The sequence below is a fragment of the Mastigoproctus giganteus genome, chromosome 9 (genome assembly GCF_048544385.1).
Source record: "Mastigoproctus giganteus isolate SK-2022 chromosome 9, ASM4854438v1, whole genome shotgun sequence".
In the NCBI taxonomy this organism is placed as follows: domain Eukaryota; kingdom Metazoa; phylum Arthropoda; class Arachnida; order Uropygi; family Thelyphonidae; genus Mastigoproctus; species Mastigoproctus giganteus.
In genome coordinates this window covers 140,636,444-140,656,570 of record NC_143583.1, presented here as the reverse complement: position 1 = coordinate 140,656,570, position 20,127 = coordinate 140,636,444, and the positions used below count along the sequence as shown (strand labels likewise).

Here is a 20,127-nt window from a genome sequence, read left to right as displayed (position 1 = left end):
GCCGTGCCATGGAATATTGTTCCCACATCTGGGGTGGTGACCCCAAAACCTCTCTCAGACTTCTGGATTCCATTCAGAAGAGGGCAGTTAGGTTAATTAATGATTCATCTCTAACAGAGTGTCTCCACTCGCTGTCTCAGAGACGTACTGTTTCTGCTACATGCCTCTTCTACAGATACTTCCATGGGCACTCTTCTTCTGAATTGGCTTCTATAATTCCCAGTCTCTCTTTCAAAACAGTCCAAACACGTGCCGCCACCAGCCAACATCCATTTACTGTCCAACTTCAAACTCACAGAACCAACTTTTCATCTTCCTTGTTTATTCATTCGACTGCCGTTTTCTGGCACACCCTTCCTTCATACGTATTTCCTGAAAATTACAGTCTACTGAAGTTCAAGTCCAATGTCAACAAATATCTTCTTTCGTCTTCTTAACCTCCAACCCAAGCACGGTACTAAGTACTGTAGGTTCCAATACCTCTTGTGTTTGGGGTTTACATAACAAAAAAAAAAAAAAAAAAAATTTTTTAGAAGCAACCAAGGAGTGCCACCATCAAGGTTAAGAATGTCATAGCCAGACTAATCTCCATCAGGAGAGGAATCTACCATTTAGAAGAATCTAAATGGTTATCTAATGAACTAATGAGACTCGTATTAGAGAAGAAAAATGCATGGGATGCATATAAATTATCAAGCGACTCAGAAGCTAGTCTGTAATCAGGTGACAAAGGAGGTTAGGCAGGCGAAGGCAGATTACGAGAAATCCCTGGCAAAAGATGCTAAGAAAAACAGCAAGGATTTCTTTACTTATATAAACTCTAAAAGGAAGGGGATGAATCTGATTGGTCCACTTGACATCGATGGTTCGACTGTTCATGATCCTGCTCAGATAGCAAACAAACTGAATGAGTATTTTGCATCTACATTCACACATGAGGAATTATTAATGTTTGAAAATGGCAGAAGGTTATCAAATTGTAGCAGGATACTTAATGATTTTGTAATAACTGAAAGCAAAGTGGAGGAGAAATTGTTGAAGTTAAACATAAGAAAAGCACCTGGGGTGGATGGGATCTATCCAGTTATAATAAAGGAGGCAGCAAAGCAACTAAGCAAACCCTTAGCCATAATTATGAAAGAGTCCTTGGACTCAGGGGAGGTTCCCACGGACTGGAGATGTGCAAATGTATCCCCAATTCACAAAGGGGGATTGAAGGGTGACACGAGTAATTACAGACCAGTTAGTTTAACTTCTGTTCCGGGTAAAATAATGGAGTCAATGGTTAAAGATGCATTGCAGGATCATCTAGACAAGACTGCAGCAATAATTCAGACACAGCATGGGTTTGTTAAGGGAAAGTCTTGTCTGACAAATTTGATAGGATATTATGATGTGGTTACAAAGGAACTGGATGCAAAAAATAATTTTGATATCATATATTTGGATTTCAGGAAAGCTTTTGACACTGTTGTGCATGGAAGACTATTGTACAAATTGGAGCAGAATGGTATTAAGGGTAAGTTGCTACAATGGATAAAAGGATGGTTAAGTGGGAGAAGGCAGAGGGTGGTAATCAATGGGTGCTGCTCTTCTTGGACTAATGTTATTAGCGTAGTCGCACAGGGTTCGGTGTTAGGTCCACTGTTGTTTTGTATATTTATCAATGATATTGATGAAGGTATATCAGGCTTAATGTCGAAGTTTGCAGATGATACAAAGGTTGGCAGGGTTGTTAATGACAGTGATGGCAGTGTGCTACTGCAACAGGATCTAGATAATTTGGGCAGATGGGCTAAGAAGTGGCAACTGAAGTTTAACCTTGACAAATGCAAAGTACTGCATATGGGTAGAAGTAACCCCAGAGAAACGTACCAACTGTGTGGTACTACGCTTAAGGTGGTAGAAAATGAAAAAGACCTGGGAGTAATTGTGCAGTCAGATATGAAGTTTTCTCAGCAATGCAGACAGGCTGCCAGGGCAGGTCATGGGGTTTTGTCAATGATATATAGGAATTTTGCTAGCAGGGAAAAGGAGGGGATTATCCCTCTGTATAAGGCAATGGTCAGGCCACGCCTTGAGTACTGCGTACAGGTCTGGAGGCCTCATTTTAGGAAGGATGTAGATTTACTTGGCGTGTACAGAGAAGGGCAACAAGATTGGTGAGGGGAATGAAGGGATCCTCTTACCAAGAGAGGCTTAAGTTCTGCAAATTGCAGTGGCTGGAGACTAGGCACCTGCGCGGTGATCTGATCGAGGTATATAAGGCCTTGAATGGGTTGAGCACGCTGAATTCTGATGGGATCCTTCCACTTGTTCAGATTACGAACCTAAGGGGGCATAAATTCAAATTAAGAAAAGACAGATGTAGATTAGATGTGCGGAAACTTGCCTTTAGCCAGCGGGTGGTTAATTGCTGGAACAAACTTCCATCTGTAGTTGTGGAAGTTGATAGGTTGAATAAATTTAAGGAGGAACTGGACAGGCATTTGGAGGGAATGGTGTGATTTTTTTTTTTTTTTTTTTTGGCTGATGCTGCATAAGCTTATACACTTGCTTTCTTGCATCAAATGCCACTACTACTACTACTACTACCAGGGAGATGACTTGAGAGTACTGTTGTTCTGTCTAGCACTGAACCCACTACCCACCATGCTCAAAATCAACAAGTATGGGTATACCCTCAAAGAAGGAAGGAAAAACCTGTACACCCTCTTCTACCTGAAGTATATGGATGACATCAAGCTCTATATGGGATCTGAGAAGCAACTTAAGCAGCTACTACAGATCACTGAAGAATTCAGTAATGACATCAGGTTGGAATTTGGACTAGACAAATGCAAGTTCCACAGATTGCAATAGGGGAAATTATTCAGCCAAAACTATCAGCTGCAGACGTAAAGAGATCAAAGCCATGACAGAGGGAGAGAACTACAAACACCTGGGAATAATGCAGGCTCAGTAGTTAGAGCTCAAGGAGATCAAGGTTTGCCCGACTGAAAAATACCATTAGAGATTCAGAAGCAAAGCAAAGGTGAATGGAGGGAACAGAGTCAAAGATATAAAAACCTATGCAGTCCCAGTGCTAAAATACTCCTTTGAGATCACAGAATGGACTATCACCAAGTTGGAGGAGATCATGAGAGAGACAGGACAACTTAGTACAGACGGACAACGATGGCCAAATCCTGTAGTACAGACAGGACAACGATGGCCAAGAGCTGCCAACAACACCCAAAGTCGACTGTGGAGAGACTGACCATAGCTCAGAAAGGAAGGGAATGGGGCTTGATTAACCTAATCAAGCCCCTTTCTCTTCCTTTCTGAGTTAATCCTTTCTTGATTAACCTAATCAAGCCACAGAAGAAAGCTGTTGTTGTTGTTTGGTTTTTAGGAGCATTAGCAACTAAGGCCATATTGCTCCAGGATATGCGGTGGTCATTCCTTAACCTTTCCGCATCCTCCGTATTTGGTGGTGACGGGCTCGAACCCCGGTCTAATCAAGAAGCGTGTGCTACGCACTGCTGCTCCTTCCCACCTGGCTACGGAGGCGCCACAGAAGAAAGCAAAAGAGAACCTGCAGGAATACTTCGAGAAAAACACAGCACCACTGTACCAGGCTTTAAGGAAGATAGATGAAGCAGCATAACCCCAGTTATAACCCTTACAACCCCAGTTATAACTAAGTGAGAATACTCCTCCAGCCCAGATGGAACAAACAAAGATAGAAAGATGCAAAGAAGATACTCCATGGCAGACACTACAATGACCTCACGAAGAGCACATAGATAAAATGGTTTCTGATGCATTGCTCAAGAGTGGGATGCTTTTCCCTGAGATTGAAGGATTCAATGCCAGAAACTATAAAAAATACATTGCCAAGGAACACAAAGTGATTGCACATGTCGATGATGCGGCCTGGCCACAGAAATTATCCGACACATCACTGCAGTATGAAGGGTGTTCACCCAGACAGAGTACAGACATGACCAGATAGCCAGAACAACACATCAGAAGCTAGTGAGGAAATATCAGTTGATCAGAGAAAGTGTACCATATTACCAGTGCGAACTTTAGGCCATACTATAGACCTGAGCCCACAAGCTGTACTAGGACCATGCCATAATAAAGGACAATACAATCCCATACAACAGATGGACTGATGCACTTGGTATCAGTACCCCATAATGGGGTGGAACCCCCCCCCCCTCAATAATAACTCAATTTTCACTGTTTGTGCTTGATTGGTAATGAATACCCATTTATTGTGTTCTCACACTCAACCGTAAAGGAACTAGAGGCAATAAGAGAAATAATTGCCTTTTAAAGCTTTTTTTTTTTTTTTTTTCAATAGACTGTATATACATTGTCTGAATGTCTTTCACTGCATCTTTTGACCTGAACTGATTGTTAACATGTGGATGCACAGGAAATAGAATGATTCCGTCTGTAAATTGGCTCAGATGCTTGCTAAAAGTTACTTTATAAAATAACTGCTGTAAAAATTTTCTCTCATTTGTTTTGTCTTGAGCCCAATACACATGCATAGGGACTTTACTGAGTTATTTAAGGCCTAAAAGGGCTTAAATAGGTTAAATAAATGATTTTTTTTTTCATAGGTAGCATAAACTAAGAATCATGTATTTAAATTTAGGAAGAAAAATTGTACACTGAATGCAAGAAAATTTTCTTTAAACCAAAGGTAATTAACTATCAAAACACCTTGTGATCTAAGTAATCTTGTAAAAAGTAAAGAACTTGTGTAAATTTATGGAAGCATCTGACAGACACCTAGAATAAACCTGATTCCTTACATCATTTTTCTTTTATTAATACTAATACTAATATTAATACAATCATACCTTATGCCATCCATTTAGCCTCAAGAAAGTGTCAAGAAGTGGAGCAGAAGGAACCACAAATTTGCCAACATAAAATGCAGGCACATCATCATTTATCCCACTTTCAGAATGAAAATTCTCTAATTTACCAATATAGTCTAAAGTTGGCCGATCTAAGCGTATTGGTGTTATAGTCCAATTAGTTAAAGTCTTTGGTCCCATGGTAACATTCTGTATTATTCCCTGAAAAAATAAAATAAATAAATAAATATATATATATATATATAAAAATTGCAATTACATAAAATGTATGACTAATGAAAAACTAACATACAATTCCTTTTAATATGCAAGACCAAGGCTGTAGTAATGTGATAGTCTGAAGCTATAAATGTTGATTTATCATAGATGTGAATTACTTTTTGCTCTCTGTACACTTCTAGATAATTTTTTTTAAAAACTGCCTCAAAATTTTAAATACCCCTTGAGTTAAGTCTAAAGTTTTTAATATTTAATTAAGATGGATTCCCTAATTAATTTATTGATAGAATTAATGAATTAGCCTTGACAGCAAAAATAATACAAAGCAATATAAAATAAAATAATACATAACATAACTGAAAATATTGTAGTACATACAACTACCACATAATCTAGATAAAGGTAACATTATTATATCCTTAAATTAAATTTAGACTTTGAATCATGCTTCTGACTACAGCAGTATGAGAATATTAAAAGCAAATTCAGCATTTTGAGAGGTTTATATGAGGACACAAAGAACAAAGCACCCAGCTTCCCAACTCAATGCCACAGCATACACTTGAACATCAAACAACACAACATCCCCACTAGCACAACTCTTTGTCCCGCACAAAGTGGCTACTGTCAGGGAAACAGGAAATATGTTGTGTAAAAAAAGGATAGATGGAACATGAACAGGGTATGTCTGTAGATGACAACTCTTAAAATATAACTGCTCTACAGTTATCATCTTTTAAGGGTACAAAATATGATACTGTTGTACACACTGGTACTAATGGAGATACACATTGATACTAGGAGGAACAGGAGATCTAAGGATTTACTTAACAGGTATATGGCATCATTGAGAAAAAGCTGTGAGTAGGACATAATTTGAAAGTATCTAGAATTCTACCCAGACATAACAGGAGGGACTATACATGATGAGATCCTCATTAGTCAATTCAACCATGGAGAGACTGTGCAAGGAGCATGGGGAAAAATTTTTCCTAGCATATTTTTTTTTCCTAGAGGTGTATAAAGCCTTGAATGGTTTGAGTATGCTCAATGCTGATGGGATTCTTCCTCTTGCTCAGAATAATCACCTGAGAGGGCATAAATTCAAATTGAGGAAAGACAGATGTAGGATAGACGTGAGGAAATTTGCCTTTAGCCAGCGGGTGGTTGGTTGGTGGAACAGACTTCCATTCCTTGTCGTGGAGGTTGATAGCCTGAATAAGTTTAAGGCTCAGCTGGACAGGTATTTCGAACGAACAGAGGGGTGAAGTGGAAGTGGTTATTTTTTATTTATTTATTTTTTTGGCTGATGCTGCATAAGCTTGCTTTCTTGCATTAAATGCCTCTACTAATGCTAATGCTAATGCTAATGCATGGTCTGAGTTTGTTAAGAGGAAAGATTCTTTTTATAAGAATGGGATAAACTTAAATAGAAGGATTCCAAGATTGTTTGCTGACATTATCAAGGTAGTGTTAGATGGGTCAAAAAAACTGCTACCTTGCAGGGATATACAGACTAATAGACTAACAGCAGCCAAAACCAGAGGTGAAAATGATTCTTGCACTGCTTCTACTAGTTCATACAGCACCTTGGAAAGCAAGATGTTGGAAATTACAAGGCCTACTGAGGATCTTTATGAGACAAGAACAAAAACAGGTGCACATATACTTCTTATACCCTAATACTAAGAGTACAGTAAACAACTTTAATGAATTTGAATTACTGGTAAAATCATCTAAAACAGACATTGTAGGGATATCAGAAATATGGTGAGTACAATGTGTACAGGAAGATGCAGGATGGTGGGGGGGTAATGATCTTGGTAAAGAAGTACACAAAATCTCAGGCGGTGCATCCAGATGATGTGGGTGTCCAGTGCAATACTGAATCAGTTTGGCGTAACATAAGCACTGGGATGAGATGTATTTAGGGAAGTAATCATGGAAGCTAGTAAGCTTTTTATATCAACTAAGAGATACTGTGTGAGGATTAGACTTAAATGGGTGATGTCAGATGATTTGAGAAGACTAGAGGCAGAGAAGAAAAATGCAGGAGATGGACATGGAAACCTACAGTAAGTACAAACTAGTCTTCAATCAAGTCACTAAGGGTATTAAGGCAAGCTAAGGCAGATTATGAGAAGCCCTTGGCTAAAAATGGAAAGGAAAGTATTAAAGAATTTTTTTTTTTAAGTTAACGCAGAAACAGAATCTGGTGGGTCATTATGGATCCACCAGATATGAATAGCATAACTATTGATGATCCAGTTCAGATTGCTTCACATATTAAATATTTTGTTTACATTCATGCAGGAAGAAGTTTTTAGGAATGGTAACACTAGAAGTGCACTACACCAAGTTAAAACTGAGAGCTAAATGATTTTGTGATAACCAAGAAGAAATTGGAAGAGAAATTGATGAAGTAAATATGGTTCCTGGGGGTGATGAGATCTATATAAGAATAATAAAAGAAGCAGCAAAAAAGGTAAGCTAGCCTTTGGCCATAATTAGGGAGCCTCCTTGGATTCAGGGAAGGTTTGCATTGATTAGAGATGTGCAAAAGTCTCTCCTATTCATAAAGTGCAGGTGGAGGGGAAATCGAAGGGCAAAGTGAGCAATTATAGAGCTGTAAGCTTGACTTCTGTTCTCAGGAAAATAATGAGTCAGAGAGTGAAGAAATATTGCAGGATCATTTTGATAGGAATGGAATTATATGGAACCCATAGCATGGGATTGTTAAGGGGGGGGGGGGATCCTGTCTGACCAATCTGATTAGCTTCTATGACAGTAACAAAATAACTGGATGCAAAAAAATAATTTTGACTTTGTATATGGAGTATAGTTTCTTATTTATTTCGTCTCCTTAAGTGTACATCCTAAGTTATTTCAACTAAACTATCCACAGCATAACTTTAACAGGATTGAGTTTCCCCAAAATCACCACAGGCCTTCAAGCCTTGCCAAGGAATCTCTATCCATGCACTCAGGCAGCACTACACATGATGAGCTACAACTGCTCATACTTGAGAAACCAAAAGTAATTGTTATTGAGAAAGTCTTTACAAAGTAAGATTTGTGCTTCACCTAACAATAAAAAGATTTATCTATAATAAAAAAAAAATCTATTATCTGACAAACTATAATGATGAATTTAAGATACAATTTACTGAAATTAATCTATATCATGTAACCACAGTCTTGTAACATATAATAATAAAGCAATCAATATATATATAACAAACTTACATCAATATTGACAATTTTTAAATGTAGAGGAGGATTCCTTCTACAACGTCATATACTTAGATTTCAATAAAGATTTTATCACTGTTTCACTTGAAAGACTGATGTGCAAATTGGAGCAGTGTGGCAAGTTACTGGTACAAAGAAAGGGATGGTTGAGTCACAGAAAACAGAGAGTGGTTATAAATGGGCACTGCTCTTGGACTAATGTTATTAGTGATGCTCCCTCCAATCTCAGGGTTCTTCAGTGCTGGGTCACTTACCATTTTCTTGATATGCCTTCAACAATATCATTTATTAATGATATTGATGAAGGCATATAAAGCTTGCTGTCTAAGTTTGTAGATGGTACAAAGATTGGGAGGGTGGATAATGACAGAAATAAAGCTATTTGACCGCAGCATGACCTAGAAAAATTAGACAGATGGGCTGAGAAGTGAAAACTGAGGTTCAACATTGATAAATGGAAGGTACTGCATGCAGGCAGCAGTAATCCCAGAATAACATATCATTTAAGTGAGACAACACTTAAGGTGGTGGGGAATGAAAGAGATCTAGGGATAATTGTACAATCCGTATGAAGTTCACTGAGCAGCCAGGCTAGGGCAGCTCATGGTGTTCTGTTGATGATATACAAGAATTTTGCCAGAGGGACAAGCAGTGGTTATTCCATCGTATAAGGCAATAGTTAGACTGCATCATGGACACTGCATGCATGACTGGAAGTCTCATTTTTAAGAAGGGTACAGAACTCTTTAAATGGGTACAATGAAAAGCAACCAGATTAGTCAAGCACATAAAGGAGTACTCTTACCACAAAAGACATTGGTTCTACAAATTGTACTGCTTGGAAACTAAGCACCTGCAAGGACACCTGATTGAAACATTTAAGGCATTAAATGGATTGAGTAAATTAAATTCTAATGGTATTCTTATTCTTTCTCAGACACACATACACAACGTAACATAAAATTAATTGAAAAAGGATGGCTGCGGGATGGATGTGTGAAAATTTGCTTTTAGAAGAGATGAAAGATGGAGTGGCTGACTGCCAAATACAGTTGATCTGCCAACATGCACTGGACCAGCATAGCAGATTATGGTCCATTTCCTTCAACATGAATTGTTGAGAAGGCTTCCATCCTGCAGTGGATTGATAATGGCTAAATGGAAGGTAATTTAAAATCATGGTCAAGCATCATCACACAACAAATTGTTGCTTACTCCATGTTCTTTCATCAAATTACCATAGAACAAACTGCCACAGACAATTGAACTGTTTGCCCTGAAATATATTAACACTTAATTAATGGATGCCCAAAGTTTCCAAAACTGTGCTTGGATTTGGGAACAGATCTCCAGGTTTTCTTAACCTCTTCTATCATGCAGTTATGTTTTTTTGAGATTATGACATATATTGAGATGAGATTCAACATTCCTTACATTTAGGAGTATTGTTTTAAAACAGGTTTTTCAATTTGACCACTAGAAGGTCAAATTGCAAAACCACTGGAACTGAATTTAATTGTAATATTTCAGCAAATACCCTGATCAGTTAGTGAATAAGCTTTCTGCTTCAACACTGCTAGGTGTGACTAAATGTAAAGGAGGGTACCATTCTTCAGTAGATCAGTTTTGATCTTTAGAAGATGCACTGAAAAGGTTTGACTTGCTTTAAAAACTGCCATGGTCAATGTTATGTTGGAGACAATAATGTTGCTGGTGTTCAACTTTGAGTTAAAAAACAACAGCTGTATAAAATCTTTTGTTTGTTGTTCTGCATATCATTTAAGTCTCTCGGTTCGGTATTCCATCCAAATTGTTGTTCTTGTTAGAAATATAACGAACACAATCAAAGACAGTCAATTTTGTGAAAGAGTCACCAACACAACTATTTACATTTCACAGTTTGAAATTTCAAGAAGGTAAGGAATTACTACCTTTATGTCCCACCTGATGGTTGTTAATGCATGTGAGCAATATTAAAAGCAATTTTAAAAACTGAAATGGATTGGTTATTTTTTTTAAAGAAGTAGAAAACAGTATAAACAAATGGGACTCTGCTACAAACTGCAATGGCTTTTTTGATTGAAATCTGAGTTTCATTTCCCCTGAAAGCTATTATCAAAAGCATAGGCCATACAAAACAAGTCAATAAAAAAATTCAATCTCCCAATTTTTCACTTAGAAAAGAGAATAGCTGCTGAATGATCAGTCTCTCTCTGGAAGAACAAATTTTTTTAATCATTTTGGTGTGACACTGAGGAGAAAATTAAATACTTTAGGTCTGAACAACACACTATTACAGAATGGTTTACCTTGAAATTGTGATTACAATTATGCACACCTCAGAAGAGTACTACAAAATTTCACCAGCATTCTTATACTCATGAAAACAAGAAATAATTAAAGATGTAATTTGGTATGGGAAATAAGAGACAAATACATATGGTTAATCTAGGGTCTCTAATTGAACAAATATTTTAGGGATGACATAGACATTGAAAGATTGAAGTTACATCCAATGATGCTTATTGATATTTGCTATGAAGAACCATTGGAGATCATCATCCTCAAACTTGGAAAAAGAAAGTCACCAACATCAGTAATCTCAAAAATATGCTCTTTTGGGATTATGTTTTGAGGCTGTTTAAGTTGTACCAGTTACTTCTTTGGCAAAATAAACTTTCCAAATGTTAAGCAGTCTAAAGACCTATTTACAATCCACAGCAAAGAGTAGGAGACCAGCGAATTACTTAACAAGTACAGGTCACTGTTGAAAAAAAGACGTGAATTAGGGTTGAATTTGAAAGTGTCTGCAATTCTGCCCAGACACGATAGGAGGGAGTATATGATGAGAGCCCTGTCAATCAATTTGGCCCTGGAAGGATTGTGCAAGGCTCAAGCGGTAGAATTTTTTTCAGCCTCGTCTGTACTTGTTAACAGGAGAGACTGCTTCTACAGGGATGGGATACACTTAAATAGAAAGGGTGCAAGAATGTTTGCTGATGCTATCGAGGCAGTGTTAGGTGGGTCGGAAAACTGCTAGATTGGGGGGATACAAGGACTAATAGATTATCAGTAGCCACTGGCAGAGGTGAAAGTGATTCTTGCACTGCTTCTATTGGAATGAGCCGCAGCCTGGAAAATAAGATGCAGGATAGTTCAGAGACTGCTGGGAATCATTGGGGTACAAATAAACACATAGGTTGTGTTAGGGTAGCTAAGAAAAAGAACAAGTGCATGTATACTTGCGTGTACACCAATGCTAGGAGTTTAGTAAATAAATTTGATGAATTTGAGGTATTGCTCACAACATCAAAGGCAGATATTGTGGGGATTTCAGAGACGTGGTGCCACACAGATATAAGGAATGCAGAACTGGAATTTGGGGAGTACAATGTCTACAGAAGGATAGACAGGGTAGGAAGGGAGGAGAGGTTATGCTATTAGTTAAGAAATACATAAAATCCAAGGAAGTGAAGCCAGTCGACATTGCTGGACAGTGCAGTGTCGAGTCAGTTTGGTGTGACATAAGCATTGGGAGATCAAAATTGAGAGTAGGAGTGTGCTATAGGCCTAATGACTCTGATGAGTATAATAAGAAACTGTACGGGGAAATAGAGTGGGCCAGTAAATCAGAGAGTCTCATAATGGGGGATTTTAATTTCCCAGATATTGACTGGAATTTGGGGGCTGGTCACTCACACTAGCAAGGCTTTTGGGGATTTATTGGATGATTGTTTTCTACATCACCATGTTCAGGAGGCAACTAGAGGGAGTAATACTCTTGATTTGATTATCAGTAGTGATTCTTCATGCATTAAGAATCTGCAGATAAATAAACCACTAGGTGGCAGTGATCACAGTGTGCTGAAGTGGGATTTACTGAAAGAGGTAACTACCATTAGGGGTAAAGGGAAGGGTTATTGCTTTCGTAAAGGCGACTACGATGGACTGAGACAGTATTTAAATTCTATACAGTGGGACCAACTGATGATGTTACCAACAGCAAATTCAAAATGGGAAGCATTCAAAGAACTTATCTTGGAAGCTACTAGGCTTTACATACCAACTAAGAAATATTGTTCAAGGTTTAGGCCTAAGTGGATGTCAGATGAACTAATGAGACATATGGCAGAGAAGAAAAATGCATGGGATACATACAAATTAACACTTGACACAGAAGCCTATGATAGATACAAGTTGATCTGTAACCAAGTTACAAAGGAGGTTAGGCAGGCGAAGGCAGATTACGAGAAATCTTTGGCAAGGGATGCAAATAAAAACAGCAAAGAGTTCTTTACTTATGTAAACTCTAGAAGGAAGGGGATGAATCAGATCGGTCCACTTGATATCGATGGGTCAACTGTTGATGATCTTGCTTAGGTAGCTAACAAACTGAATGAATATTTTGCATCGACATTCACACATGAGGAGTTATTCAGCAAGGGGAATGCCAGAGGTGTATTTAACTCTGGCAGTAAGCTAGAGAATCTTGTAATAACTGAGAGTAAAGTGGAGGAGAAATTGTTGAAGATAAATACAAGAAAGGCACCTGGGGTGGTGGATGGGATCTATCCAGTTATATTAAAGGAGGCAGCAAAGGAAGTAAGCAAACCCTTAGCCATAGTTATGAGAGCTTCTTTGGACTCAGGGGAAGTACCCATGGACTGGAGATGTGCAAATGTGACCCCAATTCACAAAGGAGGATCAAAGGGCGACACAAATAATTATAGACCTGTTAGTTTAACTTCTGTTCCTGGAAAATTAATGGAGGCACTGGTTAAAGAAGCACTGCAGGATCATCTAGACAAGACTTCAGTCATAGCTCAGACACAGCATGGTTTTGTTAAGGGGAAGTTTTGCCTGACCAATTTGATTGGATACTATGATGCAGTCACAAAAGAACTGGATGCAGGGAATAACTTTGATTTCATATACTTGGATCTTAGAAAGGCTTTTGATACTGTTGCACATGGAAGACTGCTGCACAAATTGGAGCAGTGTGGCATTGGAGGCAAATTGCTGCTATGGATAAAGGGGTGGTTGAGGGGGAAAAGACAGAGAGTGGTAATAAATGGACACTGCTCATCGTGGACTAATATTATTAGTGGAGTCCCTCAGGTTCAGTATTGGGTCCATTATTGTTTTCTGTATTTATAAATGATATTGATGATGGTATATCAAGCTTAATGTCCAAGTTTGCAGACGATACGAAGGTTGGCAGGGTTGTCAAGAACACTACTGACACTATGCTACTGCAACAGGATCTGGAAAGGTTGAGCAGATGGGCTGAGAGGTGGCAAATGAAGTTTAACATTGACAAATGTAAAGTACTACATATGGGAAACAGCAACCCCAGAGCAATGTATCAACTCTGTGGTTCTACACTGACAGTGGTAGAGAATGAAAGGGACCTGGGGGTGGTTGTGCAGGCAGATATGAAGTTTTTTGAGCAGTGCAGACGGGCTGCAAGAGTAGCTCATGGTGTATTGTTGATGATATATAGGAATTTTTCTAGCAGGGATAAGGAGGTGATTATTCCCTTGTATAAGGCAATGGTCAGACCACACCTAGAGTACTGTATACAGGTCTGGAGGCCTCATTTCAAGAAGGATGTAGAGATGCTGGAACGAGTACAGAGAAGGGCAACAAGATTAGTGAATGGAACAAAGGGGTGCTCTTACGAAGAAAGGCTTAAGTTTTGCAAATTACAGTGTCTTGAGACTAGGCACCGGCGAGGTGATCTGATAGAGGTGTATAAAGCTTTGAATGGTTTGAGCATGCTCAATGCTGATGGGATTCTTCCTCTTGCTCAGAATAATCACCTGAGAGGGCATAAATTCAAATTGGGAAAGGACAGATGTAGGATGGACGTGAGGAAATTTGCCTTTAGCCAGCGGGTGGTTGGTTGGTGGAATAGACTTCCATCCCTTGTCGTGGAAGTTGATAGCCTAAATAAGTTTAAGGCTCAGCTGGACAGGTATTTCCAACGAATAGAAGGGTGAAGTGGAAGTGGTTATTTTTTTTTATTTATTTATTTATTTTTTATTTATTTATTTTATTTATTTATTTTTTTTTTTTTTTGGCTGATGCTGCATAAGCTTGCTTTCTTGCATCAAATGCCTCTACTAATGCTAATGCTAATGCTAAATGCAAAACAGAGACAACTAAACCATATTGCTATTTTGAACATCACAACACCCTCACACTCTCACAAATAGTTGCATCATGCTGAGTTTACTTTCCTGTAATTTGCAATAATAAATTGAAGGATTACTATTTTCTATGTACAGTTGACTAATCGTTTATTTATTTTTTTTTTTCATCTCTATTTGACAAAGGAAATTTATTAATGAAGTTCAGTAGATGTAATTTAAAAACAGCTTATTCAAACAGGACATAATGAAGGTAAACAGCTAAACACATGATTGGCATGAAAAAAAAAAATATGCCAATACCAGTAATGATAATGTTAGTCATAGGCCTCCCCAAAATATTAGAAATTCTAAAATATCTTCTAATCGCTGCAGAGGTTTTCATTTTTTTACCTGTCTCAGGTTTTAAAATTTTTGTTTCTCAGCTCTTTGAAGAAATTTAAGCAAAGATTAATAATTCTTTTGGTATCCTTTAGAAATTCAATCTATATTTAACACATGTTCTAATTCTCTTAATTTATTGGTAAATTCTACAATAACTAAAAGCAGCTATTATATTACTCAGAGGTAATTAACATGATACCAATTTTGTGTTTCATAACATACATCAAATAATAATTAGTTTTCTATTTTTCTTTAGACTTGATAATAATTCCGAAAGCAGAACTGAAATATTGCCAAAGTTGGGCAGTATTGTTGAGTGGTTGGGTATCTTGTCAGAAACCTACATTATTTAATTGTGTTGTATTAAATGTAATTTTGTAATATATGCTTGAACCTCAATAAAATTCACAATATTATTTACCATTTCAGATGGATTTTAGTGTCTTTAATCTATTTAATTATACAGGGTGTCTCAAAAATATTGGTACAAACGTTAAGGGGAGGTAGGTAATATCTAAAGGAATGTGAATCACACAGGAACCCATAACCGGAAACGTCACGGGAAAGTAGTAGTAGCAGAGGCACAAGAAGCAGAAATGACATGGCAGTAATTAGTAGCAAACATTCATTTGACATAATATTAACAATGGAGTATGAGATGGATGCATTTCATGATGTTACAACAGATGCTTGAAGGTTCCACGAGATGCAATGCATGCGTGACACCGACGCAGCATGGATTGGCAGACATGGTTGAATACACCTGGAGTGTCTTTGACAGTAGTAGCAGTGCAGACGAGTCTCACCACATTTCCGTCTCCACAGGCGATTCATACACGATAGATTTGAGGGCCCCCCACAGAAAGAAATCAAGGCTCGATAAATCAGGTGAACGTGGGGGCCAGGCAACGGGTCCACTACGGCCAATCCATCGAAGCCCAAAACGCTTGTTCAAATGGTCACGAACACACCTTCCATAATGGGCAGGCACCCCGTCATGTTGTTGAAACCAAATGTTGCGTCTCACATTTGCTGGAACATCGTAAAGTAATCCTGGTAGAACTTGTTCAAGAAAGAGCCAATATTTAGCGGAGTTCATATGGGATGGTAACAGGTATGAGCCGACTAAGCAGTCACCGACCATACCTGCCCACACATTTACTGTAAAGCGATGTTGTGCCACATGGGGCGCACACCGTGTGGGTTGTCGTGAGCCCACACGAGCATTGTGCCGATTGAAGAAGCCTACCTGAATGAAATAAGCCTTATCCATGAACAAAACATAGGCTGTAAAATTTAGGTCTCGAACACTTTCTTGGAGAAACCACTGCACAAAAGCCACACGTGCAGGATGATCTTGGGGGAGCAGTAACTGAAGCCTTTGGAGATGAAAGGGGTGTAAGGAATCGTTGTGCCAGACACGCTGTACACTGCAATGAGACACTCCTAAGGCAGAGGCAATGGCATGTGTGCTGGCAGTAGGATTATTCTGGACGGCATTCAACACACTTTCTTCCATGGCGGGAGTTCGCGTCGAACGTGGTCTGCCCACACTACTCCTGTTACCTCTAAATGACCCATAATCGCACAAATTTTGATGCACACGCACAAACAAATGGTGGTCTGGTACATGTCTGTCTGGGAAGCGTTCTCCATAAATTCGTTGAGTGGCTCGTCCATTGCTCACTAGGTGCATGTCTGCCAGTTCACAATTCGTATATCGATGAATGCTCTTCGTGCGGCGACTACTGCTTGAATGAGTAAACCAGAAATTTTCCCTCTCGCGAACTGATGAACAGCACCGTCTATGGACTTACGGTGATGTTTCCGGTTATGGGTTCCTATGCGATTCACATTCCTTTAGATGTTACCTCCCCTAAACGTTTGTACCAATATTTATGAGACACTCTGTATAAGAATTCATTTATCCATGTACTATTCACACAATTCTTGAGGATTAGTCACTCCCAAACACATTCTTGTAATATATGCTTGAACAAATCATATACGCTCTTCACAAATCTCAGTGGTGTCAATTGTTTCTCAGTCATATTCTATTAGTCACTACAGTCCTCTATTATCTGGAACTTTCAGATAATAGGGGACTGCAATTTTAATGACTGCACTTTCCAGATTTTAATTGAGAATTGCTCTTTACAGGCCCTTACCATTACACATGAAGATTTTATTTTGCTCACCTATGCAAATTGTGCAACCTGATAATTCTATCCTGCACAAAGCTAACTTCATCAGTAAATAGTATCTTACCCTCAAAACCAGGAACCTGGGCATGATAACAGAAGAGCCACAGACAGAACAGAACAGAATACTTGGAGTAGTCTGCTGGAGTCAGTGATTGTAATTTCCAGATAAAAGGGATACAACTGCTGTCAATGAAGAATGTACAAAAAAGACTTGTGGAGATTTTTCAGGTGCTTGTCCATGGATCTTCTACTACAGGGCCCATTTGGGGAAAGGCCCAAGGCCATGGCTGTAAGAGGGAGGGGGGGGTCCCTGTTTTACAGCCATGGCCACAAAATATATTTTTTATATATTCAGGAAAGCTAGGGCCACAAAATCTACTCAGCCCCAGGCCACTAAGAAGTAACAGTGTTTTAATGGGCACAGTTATATCATGTGAAGAATTTTATCTTCAATGTCTTGATAATAATAATAAAATTCTTTATTAATAGAAATGTACAGGGACACAATTCCCGCTACAGGCAACTAGAGGAATCTAACAATTAATGACACATTACATGAGTACATACAAAACTACATAGGTACATAGCAAATACATAGAAAAAGCTAATATAATCAGATTTGAATTTAAGCTAATTACAATTTGAGCTAGTCCTGAAATTATAGAGGCTTATATTATATTATATAGTTATTATATAACATGATACAAAACATTGGGACAATCTGAAAATCTTTCACTGGAAGTTATGACTAGTTCCACTGACAATTGCTGGAATGTTGATGGCATTTGAATATGGATTTGCGCTTTTCTCCTCTGTAGGCCGAATCTCTGGACCACAGATCCAAATCAATGATGTGGGAATTCAGCGCACCGATGATGCCTTTCGGAAAGTGCTGCTTGAAGGTCAAGAGCTTCTGCACGTTACAACAGAGCACTGGAGGGTTTCTGAGGGCTCTACCAGGGATTTTCCCAGATTTGATGAAGACCAGAACAGCGGAGCACAGATGGTAAACATGAAATTGCCATGGCACAATAGGAGCATGAAATGTGCTGCTTTCTCCTCAATTGTTTCTTCTTCTTCTAGCATTATAAGCCAGGGTGGGTCTTAGCTTTCTTGACAATATTCTGCCAATAAGCCCTCCAGAAGTCATCCTCTCACCCTCTTCCCAGTACGTTTCCATTTCATTATACTCTCAGTTGTTCTTCTGTCATCGATTCTCATAACATGTCCCAACCAAGCAAGTCTCTCGCTCTTCACAAATCTGATGATGTCCACACTCTGAATAAAATGGTCAAGGTCATGGTTCATTCTGATCCTCCAGGATCCATCAACATCTTGTATGGGCCCAAAAACTCGGGCCCATAAAATTCTATGCTCGAACACTCTCAATGACTCCTCATCTTTACTCGTTAATGTCCAAGCTTCACAACTGGTCTAAGGAGGCTTTTGTATATCCTTAATTTTAAATGTCTATTCAATACTCTAGACTTCATTATTTTTCATAGAAACATTGTTTCCATTCAGGATATGGGACTTAATTTCATTAGTAACAGAGTTGGACTGGTTTATCTGTGAACCTAGGTAGGTAAAATTCTGAACATGCTCAAATGAGCGGCCACTGATTCTTAAATTTTCCATGTTATCTGCCATTCTCCGGACTTCCGTATATTTTGTTTTCGCTCCATTTATCCTAAGTTCTCTCCTTTGTGTTTCACTATCCAGCCTGGCCACTGTTTCCTCCACTATTTCCTGTCACTATTATCAGTAGGACTCCTTTAGTCTTACTGATAATAGTGACATCATCAGAATATGCACAGACCTGTACTGCCTTTGTGCCCAGTCACTTCTAATTTTCTGACAGCCACCTTCTAAACCATAGAGAGTGCATGCCTTGTCTAAACACCAGCGTTAATGCCAAAGGGAGTTTTCAACTCGTTGTAAATTCTCACCACTGCTTTAGAAATTGCCAGGATTGCTTTTATGAATGTTTGCAGGCATGCCCAAGAGAAGAAGATCATTTATCATTTGCTCTCTGATGAGGCAATCAAAAGCTTGTTTGAAATCTACATATAGGTTAAATAAGCGTATATTGTACTCAAATGTGTTTTCCTGTATCTGCCTCAAGATGAAATTCTGGTCAGTTGTTGAGCGATTAGGTCTGAAACCACAATGATATTCTCCAATGATTTTCTCTGAATGTGCTGCCATTCTGTTATAAATAACTCCTGACAAAACCTTGTAAGTAATGTTCAGTAATGTAATACTCCTGTAGTTAGAACAAAGCAGTTTATCACCCTTCTTGCAGTTTATCACCCTTCTTATGAATGGCTGTATGATTCCAAGTGTCCATTCATCCGGGAATTTTTCCTCAGACCACATTAATAGTATCAGATTATGTATCTTCTCCATAGAGTTACCTCCATCATTCTGAGAAACTCTGCAGTTATTCATCAACTCCTGGTGGTTTAAAGTTCTTTAAGCACTTAACTTTTCGAATTCTTTGAAGCTAGGGTCTTCAATGCAACTGTTCTACTGTGTAGTACAATGGCTGTTCTGTTTCAGTCTACTTTCTGTCAAGATGCTCTCAAAATCTCTTCCATCCACCAGTGCAGAACTCCTTACTCCTGTCACAGGTTTCCTTCACTATCTGCTACATGCAGTAACTTGTTGACAAATTCGTGTGTACTTTCTTTAATCTTCTTATGAAACTTTCTACTTTCCTTCTCGTTGTAAGTTACACCATTTTGTCGACCTTCCTCCTCAAAGCTTCTCTCTTTTCTTTCTACATATCCTAGCTGTGGCAATCCGTTTTTTACATGTGGTGTTCATTATTTGCTCTGCTATTCTGCTGTAAACATTTAACCCTGGCTTGTCTCTTCAATTCTACTGCTTCTTGGCATCGTTATTGTACAATTCCTCATTTCTCGGTCTTGAGATCTCACCCAAGATTAGGTGTGCTGCACCCAGAATTGCTTCCTCTAGCAAGTCCATCCATCTTCAATCTTGTCTGTTTCTTGTTCTGCAGTCTTCAGG

The 20,127-nt window shown here is 38.6% G+C and overlaps 1 protein-coding gene across 1 annotated transcript in view; it reads right to left on the bottom strand.

Moving 5' to 3' along the window:
* Positions 1 to 20,127, bottom strand: part of LOC150080774 (beta-galactosidase-like) — a 389,882-nt gene that overhangs the window by 19,621 nt on the left and 350,134 nt on the right. Inside the window, exon 15 of the mRNA XM_090380816.1 lies at positions 4,863 to 5,084. Coding sequence (XP_090236942.1) covers positions 4,863 to 5,084 — 222 coding nt within the window. The remainder of the gene's footprint in view (positions 1 to 4,862; positions 5,085 to 20,127) is intronic.